The following is a 17,589-nucleotide window of genomic DNA, read 5'->3' as shown; positions in this document are numbered from 1 at the left end:
CAAGATTTAAAAATATTTTTGGCAAGATATTATTTATGCACAGCAATGCAAATTTGCCCTCTCTAATGAATCTACGTCATTTACTTTTTCTTAAAAGGATATGAAACTCAAACATTTTCTTTAGTGATTCAGACAGAGCATACAATTTAAAACAAGTTTCCAATTTACTTCTACTATCAAAGGTAAGCATATGTGTGTGTGTGTGTATATATATATATATATATATATATACTGTATATATACAGGCAGCCCTCAGTTTACGCCGGGGTTAGGTTCCAAAAGGAATGGTTGTAAATTGAAACCGTTGTAAATTGAAACCCAGTTTATAATGTAAGTCAATGGGAAGTGAGGGAGTTAGGTTCCAGGCCCCTCTCAAAATTGTCATAAGTAACACCTAATACATTATTGTGTGTGTGTGTATGTATGTATGTATGTATGTATGTATGTATGTATGTATGTATGTATGTATGTATATATATATATATATATATATATATATATATATATATATATATATATATATATATATATATATATATAGACATCTGGAGCGCTGCATGGTTAGGAAACAGTGCTGCCCTCTAGTGCAATTGCAAATGGATGACATTCTTGCAAAACTTCTGCCATATAGTGCACCAGAAATGGGCCGGCTCCTAAGCAAATGTCCCTGCTTTTCAATAAAAGATACCAACAGAACAAATAAAAATCATAATAGAAGTAAATTAGAAAGTTGTTTAAAATCGTATATGCTCTATCTGAATTATGAAATAATTTTTTTATATCCCTTTAAAGGGACAGTCTACAATAGAATATTTATTGTTTAAAAAGATAGATAATCCCTTTATTACCCATTCCCTAGTTCTGCATAACCAACACAATTATATTAATATACTTTTTACCTCTGTGATTACCTTGTATCTAAGCCTCGTCTGACAGCCCCCTGATCACATAACTTTGTATTTATTATCCATTGACTTGCATTTAGTATTGTGTTGTGCTAACTCTTAAATAACTCCTTGGGCATGAACATAATGTTATCTATATGGCTCACATGAACTAGCAGTCTCCTGTTGTGAAAAGATATTAAAAAAAGCATGTGATAAGAGGCTGTCTGTAGTAACTTACAAACAGGCAGAAATCTAGAGTTTTACATGTTATAAAGTATATTAATATAACAATGTTAGTTGTGCAAAGCTGGGGAATGGTAGTAAATGCTCTATCTTTTTAAACAATAACTTTAGTGTAGACTGTCCCTTTAAGTAAGTATAGGTCTGAGTCACCGACCCTTTGCTATTATGACTAAAAGCTAGTGAGGGTCTGTTTAACTTTATCAGTGCTTGGACAGTACAAGTAGCTTCTCACCCTTCCTCCAAGTTCCTATGAGCCTGCTCCAGGTTTTTGTGCTGCGCTTTGAGTGTGCTATGTTGGCTGATAAGCCCCTCGTACTCCACAGACTGGCGCTCATGCAAGGACACCAAGTGCTCATGGTCCTGCAGCAGCGAATCATGAGCAGCCTTCAGCTCCTCCTTCTGCTTCAAGAAGTTCTCATTTTCATTCTCCAGAGCAGACAGCTGTGTCTGTAGCAGAGACATCTGGAGCTTCAGTGAGGTGCTCTGCGATGTGGCTGTAGAGTTCTCAACCTGTCAAATACGTATATATGTAATAAACTCCTAAACGCTGTAATTCATAGATGAATCTCTAAATATAACACAGCACAAGTGCTTCAAAGGTTGCCAACTATATATGAATTTATAGTCAAACATATAATGAGAAAGTGTTCTAAATTAAACGCGCCCTTTTGGAACAAGGACTATGAAATATATTATTTATGTCTGAAAACAGAAGTTCTATAGCAAAAAACAAGCAAACAAAGAAAAGTTTATTATTAAAAATAAACTGGCACTTTGTACAGTTTTTTTTATGTAAAATAACTTTATTCTTTAAAGGGATAGTAAACCCAATTTTTTTCTTTCATGATTCAGAGCATGCAATTTTAAGCAACTTTCTAATTTACTCCAATTATAATTTTTTCTTCGTTCTCTTGCTATGTTAATTCGAAAAAGCAGGAATATAAGGAGCCGGCCCATTTTTGGGTCAGCAACCTGGATAATGCTTGCTGATTGATGACTACATTTAGCCACCAATCAGCAAGCACAACCTAGGTGCTGAACCAAAAATGGGCCGGCTTCTAAGCTCACATTCTTGCTTTTCAAATAAATATATCACGAAGAAAAATTTATAATAGGAGTAAATTAGAAAGTTGCTTAAAATTGCATGCTCTATCTGAATCATGAAAGAAAAGTTTGGGTTCAGTGTCCCTTTAAGTAACTGTGACATTCCATTGCTACTTATTGACCACGAAATGTTAAATGAGCAAAGAGGCGATTTTATTTAAACAACACATTTTGAGGCCTTTGTTCCTGTGGCTCCTAGTATTTGTACATTGTGAAATATAATATACTCCTCACCTGCAGACTGGCTGTCTGAGTCTGTAAGGCTGTGTTATATTCCTGCAGGAAAGTAACCTGTTTCTGCAGCGCTTCCATCTGATTATTGAGGGAGAGGTTCTGTGTATCGAGGTGTTTGTGCTGTTCTCTCAGTAGCTGTTTCTCAGCTTGGAGGGCAGCATTCTAAAAAGAGACTTTATTTAAGTAACAGTTTCCTCAATTTTTAAAATAATTCCCAGATACATTGCAATAAATGAAAATAGGACAAACACTCTATATATAAATGACTGGTGTCCGTCTCCCTTTGGGCATTATGGAGTGTTTAGCAGTCTGCTGTAGCACCTGTCTAATAAGCAACATTACATCAGGGTTTCTCTTAAAAACTTTCATGACAGACAGAACATGTTAAACAACTTTTCCATATACTTCTGTTATCTAATTTACTCCAAACTCTTTATACCCTTTGTTGAAAAGCATACATAGGTATGCTCAGACATACCAAGGCTGCACATAGCCTGTTTTCATTGGCTCACCCAATGTGCTCAGCTACCTCCCAGTAGTGCATTACTCATTCAACAAAAGGATACCAAGATAATGAAGCAAATTTGATAATTGGAGTAAATTGGAAAGTTTTTCAAAACAGTATGCTCTGTCTCAATCATGAGAGGAACAATTTGGGTTTCATATCCCTTTAAGAACTCCTTTAGTTATGTATATGTAGGCAGTACAATCAGTTTAATGCTCATGTTATGTATTATCATAAACACCCATATATATAGCTCATGAGCGAATGAACTACATTTTACTAGACTGCTAGAACAAAAGAATGAAAGCCGTTTGGTTCTAATAGAAAAAAAAATTAAAGGGACAGTCTACTTGATTTTTTTTTTGTAATTGTTTAAAAGATAGATAACGTCTTTACTACCCATTCCCCAGCTTTGCACAACCAACATTGTTATATTAATACACTTTATAACCTCTACATCTCTGCCTGTTTAAAAGCCCCTGCAGGCCGCATCTTATCTTAGGGCATTTTATTAGCTTTTCACAGCCAGATAGTGGTAGTTCATGTGTGCCATATAGATATAATATTGTGCTCACTACTATGGAGTTATGCAGGAGCCAGCACTAATTGACTCAAATGCAAGTTTGTAAAAAGCACTGAAATGCGGGGGCAGCCTGCAGAAGCTTAGATGCAAGGTATGGTAATCTCAGAGATAAAAAGTGTATTCATAAAACAGTGTTGGTTATGAAAAACTGGGGTATGGGTAATAAAGGGATTATCTATCTTTTTGAACAATTAAAAAATTCAAGTAGACTGTCCCTTTAAAGAGATATGCACGGGGGGGCGGAGCCGGGAGCTTCATAGAGATGGAGGTGTAGGTTTGGAGCTCCGCAAAACACTGCTCATCAAACAGTTGCAAAGGGCATAAATTTATTTGCTACTGCTCTGAAAACCTAAGGGAAGAGGTAATGAAGGAAAGGTGAACCCAAAAACTTAAGACCGGGAACCGAGCTGCACATTGAACGCTGTGAAACTTGAGGAGCAAAGTATGAAGCGTTAGCTAGGCGGAGTGATCCGCCATCTTGCCCACGCGGTCAGCAACTACTCAGAAGCAAAGACTTCAAGCCGCATACACGGCACCCAGAACACACTCACCACATAAACGTGGAGATCGGACCAAGAAGAAACTGAATGACCGATAGGGTAAGAGAAAGGAGCGGTGGTTATTAACTTTGGGAGCGCGGTCACGGACCGCCCCAGAACAAGCAATTATAAATAAATGGCGTAGTGCCGCGTACACACAGCAGACACCACATGCTTATGGGAAAGGTTGCTAAAGAGAGACATAAAACTGGGGAGCCACTTGGGTGCTGCAACAGTATTAATGCAAGTGAATTAGGAGATGGAAGAATGGCATAATAGAGGAACTCCTTTACATGACACCTAAGTCCCCGCTCAAAGGCAGAGAATTAAGCGACCTATTTACTGACATATGCAGCAAATCTATGGGTGGATGTGTCAATGCTGCGCCACAGAAACATAGTTAGCTCCAAGGCAAAAGACTATCTACTCAAACACTAATAGGTGACCTGCTGCAGTAGGATACGATATAGCTGCCCCTTCACAGCTTGCCAAATATATACATATCCTTAGAAGCTATCTTTATAAAACAAGAGATTAATGTATTTAATAAGAAACCGCTTTGAGGCTGAAGATATGACAGCAAGCACGATGCATGAGATGCAATGCTAACAGGCGCAAGATCCCAGGTCCCATGAAACACAACGATGCTACATCCTAACAAGTATAATAACTATGTATAATCTGTATGCTGCAGAATAGCCTGCCTTAACAACAAATTCCTACATAGCGATCAATCTATCCAAGGAAACTAAGGATACAAAAGGCATACACCTTGCTTAAGATTCACAGGTTTACATCACTTAAATCACAAAAAAAAGAGACTATAAACGCTGACGCTCATCTGTCAACTAATAACTTACCACCGCACCGGGTGACATATATTAGTCAATATGACAGCTAGAAAGCACACTAAATCCTCTCAAGGACTTAAAACTCCAACAGCAACTATGTTTTTTAAACCAGTAAAAGAGAAGGCTATAGAGGCAATCAATAGCGAAGCAGATGAAGAGGTGGATTCTGATACAGACTCACAAATCCAGGTAGATGATTCTACCCCCGCTACAAACGCTGACCTCAAGACACTGGTATCAAAGCAAGATATCAACCAGAACTTTGACAAGTTATGGGAAAAAATCGACACATTTCAAAGCACTATAACCAACAGTCTAGTAGAAATTAAGCAAGATGTTATAGACCTAGGCTCTAGAGTGGCGATCCTAGAAGACGCTGACACCTCAGTAACAGAAGATCTCTCTAACTTCAAGCAGCAACTTACTGCACAACAACAAGAGGTTATGGAAATGCAGGACAAACTAGAAGATCTTGAAAATAGAAGCCGAAGATGTAACCTAAGGCTGAAAGGAATACCTGAATCTGTAACAGCAGAAGAATTACATATCTATCTACATCAGCTCTTCCAAGCCATAACAGGAGAAGGAGGCGACGAGAAATTCCAAATGGAAAGAGCACACAGAGCACTTCGTGCCAAACCAAAAGAGGAAGCCCCACCTAGAGACGTCGTGGTCAAGTTTTTTAGATTCCCAGAAAAAGAGGAGATCCTGACAGCAGCACGGAAAAATCCCACATTCAAATTCCAAGGTTCGGTGATCCAGTTCTACCAGGACCTCTGTCTCAAGACGCTGCAGAGAAGAAGCGGTTTGAAACCTCTCACCACTATCCTGAGGAAACATCAAATCAGATATAGATGGGGATTCCCCTTTAATCTATACATCATACATAATGGCAGACCTCTAAGTCTTAGAGAACCGGACGAGATTCCAGCAATTTGTAGCAAACTACACTTGGAGATCCCAGATCTACCGCAAAGCAACCATGATGAAGATACCGAGCAGCAGACATCTAGACACAACCAACTACAAAAACCAAAATGGACAAAAGTCACGAAGAAGAAAACCAAAACATGACATTTTTATCCAATACAAGCTCGGAGATTCCAGGGTCTGGATTGAAGCAGTATGTCCCACCAAACACCTTGTGGAGACATAAGTAATCAAGGTTTAGTATCACACCCCTAGACAAAGGCTGACGGTGGTGGGAACTGTCAGTAATATGTTCAAATTAACTCTGACTATTAATCGTGCCCAAATCTACCACTTTGGCAGTGGGAGTACAAAATATTCAGAAAATGTTTGAAGTAATAGGGGGGGAGGGGGGGGGAGATCATAGTTTTGTTAATTTTCTATGTTTATCTTCTACATATAGTTACCCAATGTAGGAGTCATTTGTTATTTATTGTTTTTAATGTTGCCACTCGATATTTCACAGTTGATACGCTGCAAACTATATGTAACTTGCCTAATAATGATGTTGTCTTTGTTTTCCTACATTGCTTGCCCCGCTTTGGCGAAACCACCCTTCTTGAGTTGTCCGGGGATAATGCTTGTGAATGTGGAAGAGGCGGATCCGGGGGGGAGAGCCCCAAACACCAAATTGTAAGTAATGACTAGTGATATTCGCTTAATTTCACATAATGTTAGAGGCCTTAACACAGACCTTAAAAGACGGACAGCACTGTCGCAATACCTGAGATTAAACGCTAAGCTCATTTTCTTGCAGGAAACACACTTCACCAAAGAGGTAGTTCCAAAATACTGGTCAAGACACTTCACACAACACTACCATTCAACATCAGACAAAAAAAAGAGAGGGGTGTCGATACTGATACATCAATCCATGGGATTTATGGCGGAGGAGACAATTAGAGACCCAGAAGGGAGGTACCTGATAGTAAGAGGAAGACAACGAGACAAGCAAATTATTCTATGCAACATATATGCACCTAACGAGACACAGATATCTTTTTTTGCACACATATCTCATCTACTGACCCAATGGTCACAAGCCAGGATACTTCTAGGAGGCGATTTTAATATATCAATGTACCCATACCAAAATACTGAACAGACTAAATTGACACACAAACAACTAAGACATAATTCCATGATTAAGAAAATAAAGGAGATTTTTTTATCCCACAATATTATAGATTCATGGGATACCCTATATGGTAAAACATCTGACTATACCTACTATTCTCACGCACACAAAAAATACTCCAAATTAGACTATGTTTATGTAAGCCAAAACCTGATACCAGACTTGACATCCTCCACCATACACGCCTGTGCTTGGTCAGATCACTCCATAGTCCAAATTCACATTAAAGACACCTATCATGTTAGTGCGACACGTTCATGGAACTATGACCCTATGATATTGCAAAAACCAGGCACACACGAATCTATCTTACAGAACATGTCAGAATACTGGACAATGAACGAGGGAACCACAGCTAACCCTATCAACACATGGGCGGCACACAAACCCTTCATTAGAGGATTGCTAATCAAAGAAAAAGCGGCCCTAAACAAGATCAATAGAAAGCAAATAGATTTATTACAAACTCAAATTGATACCCTTACTAAAACTCACCAACAGAACCTGTCAGCCACAGTATTCCAAGAACTACAAACCAAAAGACTAGAATTATCAGAGATTATGAACAGGGCATCTCTCAGAGCAGCTCATAGATTGAAATCACAGTACTTTATTTATTCCAATAAACCTGATAAGTACTTAGCCCACAAACTCAGGGAACAGACAAAATCATTTTCCATACCAGTTCTACAGACACAAGACGGAACTAATACCTCTAACCCACAAGTAATAGCGGATACTTTTGCACAATACTACGCAGGTCTTTATGACGGAGAAAAAACAAATAAAACTAACCAAACCAAACTGTTACTGCACAAATTTTTAGACGACGCTAATTTAAGTCCAATAGACGAAGCCACCCGAGATGAATTAAATGCAGAGGTGTCGACCAGGGATTAAAGAACTTAAGCCTGGAAAGGCAGCAGGTCCGGATGGTTTCCCAGGGGAATATTATAAACTTTTCAAATCTACTTTAATCCCGCATGTTGTAACTTTTTGTAATGATATTCTACAAGGTAAAACAATCCCAAAAGAAATTCTGCAAGCAAAAATAGTAGTGATCCCTAAGCCGGGGAGGAATCCCAAATTATGTCAGAGCTATAGACCTATATCACTAATCAATCAGGATATCAAGATCTTTACTAAAATTTTAGCAAACAGGCTTAAACTACATTTACCAACTTTGATCCATCCGGACCAGGTAGGATTTATCTCAGGTAGAGAGGCCCCCGACAATATCAGACGCACGATCTCCCTGGTCGACCACCTAACTAGGACACGAACGCCTTCTCTGGTCCTGTCATTGGACGCGGAGAAGGCGTTCGACAGAATAGATTGGGATTTTATGTTTGAAGTGCTACACAGGTTAGGGTTTAATGGCTCATTTGTTCAAGCTATTAGAAGTATATACTCATATCCCACAGCTTACATCCGAGCGGCAGGTTACCAGTCTAGGGGAATTGATATTCGTAACGGTACAAGACAAGGGTGTCCCTTGTCGCCGCTTTTATTTGCTATCTGTATTGAACCACTGGCAGCGATGATTAGATTAACTCCAGAGATACATGGAGTTCTGATAGGTAGAGAGGAATTCAAATTATCTTTATTCGCAGACGATATCCTTCTCACCCTGTCCAATCCAATGACATCCTTACCCCACCTATACCGAGTCCTAAAGGACTATGCTGACATATCAGGGTATAAGATCAACCAAGAGAAATGTGAAGCGATTCCTATCGCTCTCCCTCCCCACACTAGAAAGCTCCTTGAAATTAATTTTTCGTTCGAATGGGCCAAGGAAGCAATAAAATATCTAGGAATCCGGTTATCTAACGCTATCCCAGACCTCTACAAACTAAATTTTGTCCCACTATATAAATCTATCCGAAAAGAGATCAACAAGTGGAGAACTGGGGGTTTCTCTTGGTACGGACGTCTATCTACTGTTAAAATGAACGTCCTCCCGAGGTTACTATATTTATTCAGGGCCCTACCGATTAAGATTCCCATACCAGAACTCAATAAACTCCAAGTAGACTTGATTAAATTTATAAGAGGGAACAAAAAAGCTAGGATACCATCACAAATACTACAGCAACATAGACAACTAGGAGGGGTAGGGGTACCCAACTTGCTTAATTACTATCAAGCGGCGAGATTAGCACAAACAACACTGCTGGGCAATCCACAAACAGATCTGGTATGGGTGAAAGTAGAGTCCAAGATAGCAGAATATAACCACTCAGACGATATACTTTGGGGACGTTCAGGGGACAGACTTGGGTTGGATGGGGTTTCGAAACCTACAAGTGAGATGATGTCCATGTGGCACTCAGTGACCACTGCCCTAAAATTATTCCCACAAGATTCACTGTTGAGACCTCTGCGAACTCTATTAGATAGAGACTCTCATAAACTGATCAATAAATGGGTGAACAAAGGACTCTATAGGGTAGCAGACTTTCTACACAAGGGTAAAATAGTCACACACCATCAGTTACAAGACAAACTATTACCAGAAAAATTACCATGGTTTCTATACCTACAAATAGCATCAGCTATTAATAAATATCTACCTCAACAATCTAGACAGACGTTGACGACACTAGAAAAGCTAAGTGGCTCTGGATCCCGACTTAAAAAATTAATCTCCACTATATACATCTCACTGCAAGAAGCTAAACACACTGACAAATCCCCACTAATGGAGAAATGGGACAGGGATACTAACGCTACACATTCCAAAGAGGACTGGACAGAGATTTTTTATAAGTCAGGCAAAGGTATGATCAGTGCGGACTTTAAAGAAAACTGTATTAAAACTACTTTTCGATGGTACCTTACCCCGATAATCACATCACATTACACTCAAAATGGTAGCAAAAATTGCTATAGAGGCTGCAACGAGATAGGGACGTATAGTCATATGTGGTGGGATTGCCCACACGTTCAGCAAATTTGGTCTAAACTATCCCAACTATTGAGCGAGGTGCTCTCCGAAAACATCACCCTAACAATAACTCAAGCTTTGCTGAATGAACATATCACACCTTTTAACTCAGCCACAAACACATTCATACACACTTTATGCACTGCCACTAGGATCTGTGTGGCCCGATACTGGAAGGTGGGGGTGCCTTCCTGGGGGGAGGTACTGGAGAAAATCAAGATAACATACTCACTCTCTGAATCAGCATCACTGATACAAGCCAATCATGACCAATTCTTAAAAGTCTGGAATTACTGGATATTAGGGGGACACTGATTAAGCACATCTGGAGAATTTGACTAAGACACAACTTTGAGTTCAAGACAGGACGGGATACGTTTAGAGAATCAAAAGGCGACAGTGGAGGGTAGGGATTTATGCAGGCCAACCACAGACGGGGCTCTCTCTTCCCGGATCGGCGTCTGAAGCAAGACTGAAGCAGGCAAGTAGATGTTTAATACTTTATCGAGTGGGGGGGGATGTTGATTTATAGTTTATTGTTATACAATAAGAGGGTAATAGATATTGGGAAATGTTTTAATAGAACGCAATTGAGTGGAGCGGGGACTGAAGGGTTGCAATGTATATTTTCACTGCCCATAGAAATTGGTGATGTGCCTCACCCTTTGGTCTCTGTAGCTCTTACCGATTGTATGATTAATCACACTGTTTGATAAATCTCTCCATGCTCAAACAAAAGCGTTTGGACATTCCACAGTTTTTCTGGTTCAGCAAGCCAACCTGTGGCAACCTACTATGAACTTTTACCTAATGGACCCTCACCAGAGAAATAGAGGGAAGAGTTGGAGAATTACAAATAGGACAAATTATGCAATATGTGTTGTATCTATTATTCTTTGTTTATTTTATTTTTACAATAAAAATCATTTCAACTAAAGAGATATGCACATGTGACCATTTATGTGCCTGGGAGTCCACTACTTAAAGTGTAGGTAAACTTTGATGAATGAAAGCCCGGTTTTTAAAAATACTATTAAAAACAGGGGCACTTTCATTCATCAAAGTTTAGAAAGCAGCCGTTTTGATTAAAAACTTACCTTTGTTCTTTTCACAGCCAGAGCAGCTTCCCTCACCCGGAGATCCTCTCTTCACACGTCATCAATGACTAATACGGCTTCCTCAAATCGCGGCTTTCCACCCAGGGGAGTCATTGCCTGAGGCCATGCCGTGATTGGAGGAAGCCGGATTAGTCATTGATGACGTGTGAAGAGAGGATCTCCGGGTAAGGGAAGCTGCTCTGGCTGTGAAAAGAACAAAGGTAAGTTTTTAATCAAAACGGCTGCTTTCTAAACTTTGATGAATGAAAGTGCCCCTGTTTTTAATAGTATTTTTAAAAACCGGGCTTTCATTCATCAAAGTTTACCTTCACTTTAATGTAACATTCAATAAAACATGCTTATTAGCTACTGTATACAACAGCTTGTGTATTGTGTACATGCACAACATATACCATGATATAAAAATGTTTTACTATAATAGACAAATGTACAATATAGCTGTGATTCAGTATTTAAACTGTTACTTGTTGGTTCAAGGGAAAAGGGACTTTCTCATAGATACTAAGTCAATAAAAATGTGTGGAGGATGAACGTAGGATAAGGCAATGACCCAGAGAACAGTGTACCTAAACTGAACACAGACACAGGAAAAGCTGCAAGTCCTTCCAACCAATCAGGAGCCTCAAACACTAAGGTTACTCAGCAACTCTGCAGGGTCAAGGACCCAATAAACCTTTGGGCAGATCTGCTAAGCAGTGTTATGCTAAAATATTCCATATTTAAATCCTATAACCACCAATCAAACGCCAAATATTTTTCATAGGTGGATATTGTAAAAAACAATGACTGGTTGTCGTAATGCAGCGCATTAATTTGCTCACAACATCTCTAAGCTCACTAGCCCTCGACCTCTCCCCATTTACAACACAAAAAACAATGAGTAATTTATGTTTCATCTGTGAGATTTCAAACACACGTTTCTAGGAATTTGTGTATATACAGGGATGTGGTACTTATCTTTATAAATACCTGCTTATTTCAAGTTTGCTTTAAGAGAAGAATTATAGATTTATTCTGATGAAAGAAATTTGCAAATAATTTCTTTAGCCTGCCCTAGGAGTGAAAATGTTTACAATTTGAAAAGGTTGCTTTATCCAAATATGGTTCCTTTCTATCTCCCATACAACAAAAACTTTCTTTATGGTGCAGACCCTTCTGTGAAAGCACAATTAAAGGGAAAGTCTCACGAAAAAATAGGTAAAAACACTTTTTCAATTACTATGTATCTAATTCTTTAAAAGGGGTAAAACACAGAGAGCTAAATTTATTCAAGGGATATGAAACCCCAATTTATTCTTTCACGATTCAGATAGAGCATGCAATTTTAAGCAACTTTCTAATTTACTCCTATTACCAATTTTTCTTCATTCTTTTCGGGGCCGATTTATTAACTGTCGGACAGACATCATCCGCTGTAGCAAATCGTGTCCGCCCGACTGCTAAATGCCGACAGCATACGATGTCAGCATTTAACATTGCACAAGCATTTCTAGTGAAATGCTTGTGCAATGCCGTCCCCTGCAGATTTGCGGCCGCTAGCAGGGGGTGTCAATCATCCTGATCGTATCTGATCCGGATGATTGCTGTTCGCCGCCTCAGAGGTGGTGGACGAGTTAAGGAGCAGCAGTCTTACAACCGCTGCTTCTAAACTTATGTTTCCAGCGATCTGGAAACTATGGGGGTAGATTGCAGCATCCGCTGCTTGTTAAATCTACCCCTTGGTATCTTTATTTGAAAAAGCTGGAAGCCAGAAATTAAGGAGCCGGCCCATTTTTGGTTCAGCACCCTGGGTTAGTGCTTGCCGATTGATGACTACATTTAGACACCAATCAGCAAGTGCTACCCAGGTGATGAACCAAAAATGGGCTGGCTTCTAAGCTTTACATTTTTTCTTTTGTAAATAAAGACACCAAGAGAACGAAGAAAAAATGATAATAGGAGTAAATTAGAAAGTTGCTTACAATTACATGCTCTGTCTGAATCATGAAAATTAATTTTGGACTAGACTATCTCTTCTCTGCTTTTTCGGCTTTATGGAGCAGGTTTGCATAAGCGAGACTGCTAACACATATTTAATAAGCAGAAACTGCTTCTGTTGCCCCTTTGCCACCTCAGAGGCTGCAAGATCAATCGCCCCAACACTCGCTCGCTCTGGGTGATAGACATTCTATGCTGTAGTGCAAGCAAAGCAGGGGGCAGTATTGCACAAGTGGCAATCGCAGGCGGACAGGTTCACTACGTGCGATGCCGTCTGCCGGCAGGGATAGTAAATCTAGCCCATAGTCTGGAACACTCCTTTTCTGCTCCTGATAAAGATAGACTAGTGATTGGAGAACATGCCTGCTCCTTATTGACTCACCACAGAAGAATGTTAAATGTAACCTCTTTGCAGGAGTTAACACAATAGAAGAAATTAATTTGTTTTACTATAAAATGGTCTTTTAATATCAAGGGAAAGGACTCCAAAAACACACTTTTTTGCATGATCAATGTCTAACCAAAAACAAACGGTAAAAACAAAACTGCAGCAAAAATATTATAAGTTATAAAAAACATATAATATATTTAAAAAGATCTTTAACACCCCCCCCCCCCCCTTTTATATATCCTATGCTGACAAACATCAGGCAGAAGCTGTATACACTTACATCCCTCTCCAGCTCTATCGCTCGGTCTTTTAACCTCAGCAGCTCCAGCGTGGCCTCTCGTTGTCCGTTCTGCAGCAGCTCTCTCATTTGGTTGTTGCACTCATGTTTATCTCCAGGATGTTTAAATGAATTCTGAAGCGTTTCCGCCTGATTTTGCCTGTACGTTCCAAAATCCTTCTTGATCTAAAATATTTGGAGCAAAATGTCTGGGTTTTAGCTCAGTTCTTTAGTGTATTTTCCTAACACAGAACCACTTACTGATGTTCTGAAAAAGTATCCATGAACTCGACCTAAAGCTACTAACATTTCAGGAATATGATTCGTGGAACCATAATACTGACAATTCTCCAAAATATTTTGCATTCAGTATTGTAGTTATTAAAAAGCAATTTGAGTACATTTAAAAAAAAAAAAGGTGAGAGATTTGGTTAATCTTTATTCTTCTAACTGATTTAAAGGGCCATTCTAATACAATAATGAAATGATTCAATTTAAATATAAATTCCTGCTTAAAGGGACACTTAAAGGGACAGTCTAGTCAAAATTAAACTTGCATGATTCAGACAGGGCATGCAATTTTAAACAACTTTCCAATCGACTTTTATCATTAAATTTGCTTTGTTCCCTTGGTGGTATTTTTGAAAAGCTAAACCTAGGCAGGCTCAAATTGATTTCTAAACCCGTTAAAAACTGCCTGTTAGCTCACAGCATATATATATATATATATATATATATATATATATATATATATATATATATATATATATATATATATATATATTAAATAAACTGTTTAAAGCGAAACGAACTGGAAATGCCTGATTACAGAGTCCCGGGAAGCTGTTGGTCACTGACAATTTCTACATAAAAAGTTGATATATTTAGCTCAGAAACATCTATTTTCAGAAAATAAAAAGCACATTCTCAACATTCTCTTCTTGATATAATAGAAAACATATTTGAGTAACACGTTTTAAACGGTAAACTGGAATTCCCACCAGACAGAGACAGGCCTGAAAAAAAAAAATAGTAAAGGAACAACCATTAAATAAAAAATGACCTTTTTAATGCAATATAAAAAAGGTCCCTTTGACTCTATATAAACTCCTCACATCTATTATTGCATGCAACCTTTCATTGCTTGAGTTTCTACCACATCTATTGAAAACCAGTAATCTTGCCAAAGCATTTTGTTGGATCATCCAAATCAGAATTTCTGCTATGCCTACACAGAAGGATAGCACTGTGAATATCCCACACAAAGTCCTTCAATGCATTATTTTTGTTAAATACAACTACTTGATAACTGGAATCCTGTCTGTCAATCTACCTTCTTGTATATAGATTAGTAGACCAGTTCCTGAATGTGCCCAGCTTCTGCAGGCCCTACCAGTTGCCTTACAGAGATCACCATTACTCAGTAATTGTAAGAAGTAAGGAGCAGGCTGTGTTCTGTCGAGAACTCCAATTCCTCGAAAACTCCAATCTGACATCACTTCCGGTGACTATTTTAATATCTGTTTTGCCTCTGTCTGGGGGGCGTACTGCCAATACTCTGGCATACAGCCCAAGTAAACCTTGCCCCCCTTGAACCCGCCCAGGCAGAGGCAAAAACAAATTATGCTTACCTGATAATTTCATTTCCATCTGTGGTAGGAGAGTCCACTGCTTCATTCATTACTTGTGGGCAATAAGCACCTGGCCACCAGGAGGAGCCAAAGGCTTAAATACCTCCCCCACTTCCCCTCATCCCCCCCAGTCATTCTGCCAAGGGAACAAGGAACAGTAGGAGAAATATCAGGGTATAAATGGTGCCAGAAGAATAATATTAAAATGTAGGTCCGCCCACAGGAGCAAACGGGCGGGAGCAGTGTACTCTCCTCACACAGATGGAAATTAAATTATCAGGTAAGCATAATTTATGTATCTGCTCCACAGAGGCCTCGTTCTTATAGGCCCAAGAAGAGGACACAGCTCTAGTTGAGTGAGTCGTAATCCTCTGAGGAGGCTTATGTCCCGCTGTCTCATAGGCCAAACGGATAATGCTCCTCAACCAAAAGAACAGAGAAGTGGAAGAGGCCCTCTGCCCCCTACGCTTCCCTGAATACACCACAACTAAAGACAAAGTCTGTTTGAAATCTTTCCTGGCCAGAAGATAAAACTTCAAGGCTCGAATCACATCCAAGTTATGCAGTAACCTTTCCTTAGACGAAGAAGGGTTAGGACACAAAGAAGGAACTACTATCTCCTGATTGATGTTACGATCTGACACCACCGTGGGAAGAAATCCCAACCCAGTGCGAAGCACAGCCTTATCAGCATAAAAAAACAGTTAAGGGGGCTCAGATTGCAAGGCCGCTAAACTCAGAGACTCTGCAAGCCGATGCAATAGCCTGAAGAAATAGAACCTTCCAGGAAAGAATCTTATTGTCAAGTGCATGCATGCATAGGCTCAAACGGAGCCCTCTGCAACACCTTAAGAACCAAATTTAAGCTCCAAGGAGGAGCAGAATTCTAAAGACAGGTCTGATCCTAGACAGAGCCTGAACAAAGGACTGAATACCAGGAAGCTCTGCTAGCTTCTTGTGTAACAGCACTGATAACGCCAAAATCTGTCCCTTTAAGGAACTGGTGGCAAGACCCTTATCCAGTTCATCCTGGAGAAAGGCCAGAATCCTGGATACCCTAACTTTGTGCCAGGGATATCCATGTTATTCACACCAGGATAAGTAGGTCATCCACACCTTATGATAGATGCGACGAGTGACCGGCTTCCTGGCCTGGATAAGAGTATCAATTACTCTCTCAGAAAAACCTCTCTTGGCCATGACTAGGCATTAAATCTCCACACAGTCAACCTCAGAGAATCGAGATTTTGGTGTAGAAAGGGACCCTGAACCAGCAGATCTCTGCGACAGGGCAACCTCCATGGAGAAGACGATGACATCCCCACGAGATCCACAAACCACGTCCTCCGCAGCCACAACGGAGCAATCAGAATGGTTGATGCTTGCTCCTGTTTGATGTGGGCCACCACTCGAGGAAGAAGCGGCAACGGTGGAAAAATGTAAAATTAGTTTGAACTCCCAAGGCACCACTAAGGCACCTATCAGCTCTGCCTTTGGATCCCTAGACCGCGACCCGTATCTGGGTAGCCTGAAGTTGAGTCTGGATGCCATGAGGTCTATCTCTGGCGTCCCCCATCTGTTGAAGATCTCCGCAAACACCTCGGGATGGAGAGATCATTCCCCCAAATAAAATGATTGTTTGCCGAGAAAGTCCGCTTGCCAGTTCTCCACACCTGGAATGTGGATCGATAGGAACGAACAATTGTGAGTCTCTGCCCATTCCAGAATCCGAGATACTTCCCTCATGGCTAGGGAGCTTCTCGTTCCCCCCTGATGGTTTATGTACGCCACCGAGGTAATGTTGTCCGACTGGAATCTGATGAATCGGGACAACCCCAGGTGGGGCCAAGCCCTCAGAGCGTTTAATATCGCTCAAAGTTCCAGAATATTTATTGGTAGAACCGACTCCTCTCGAGTCCACTTGCCCTGTGTCCTTTTGGCACTCCAAACAGCATCCGATCCTGACAGACTCGCGTCCATCATCACAATCTCCCAGGATGGCCTCAAGAAGGATGTCCCCTGGGCCAGCTGTCCCGGACGGATTCACCAAGAAAGGAATTCCCTCACACAGTTGTCCATCGCTGTTCCATTGTCTCAACATGCATAACTGAAGAGGTCTGAGATTGAACCTGGCAAAAGGAATGACATCAATGCTGGATACCATGAGCCCAATTACCTCCATACACCTGGCC

At 40.0% G+C, this 17,589-nt stretch overlaps 1 protein-coding gene across 1 annotated transcript in view; it reads right to left on the bottom strand.

Moving 5' to 3' along the window:
- Window positions 1–17,589, bottom strand: part of CCDC88C (coiled-coil domain containing 88C) — a 277,418-nt gene that overhangs the window by 62,302 nt on the left and 197,527 nt on the right. The window contains exons 18-20 of the mRNA XM_053697556.1: window positions 13,770–13,952; window positions 2,469–2,630; window positions 1,363–1,640 (exon numbers count right to left, since the gene is read on the bottom strand). Of these exons, the coding sequence (XP_053553531.1) occupies window positions 1,363–1,640; window positions 2,469–2,630; window positions 13,770–13,952 (623 nt within the window). The remainder of the gene's footprint in view (window positions 1–1,362; window positions 1,641–2,468; window positions 2,631–13,769; window positions 13,953–17,589) is intronic.

This window comes from Bombina bombina, chromosome 1 (assembly GCF_027579735.1).
Source record: "Bombina bombina isolate aBomBom1 chromosome 1, aBomBom1.pri, whole genome shotgun sequence".
Lineage (NCBI taxonomy): Eukaryota > Metazoa > Chordata > Amphibia > Anura > Bombinatoridae > Bombina > Bombina bombina.
The sequence above is the reverse complement of the archived record's forward strand: the minus strand, read 5'-3'. Positions and strand labels throughout refer to the sequence as shown.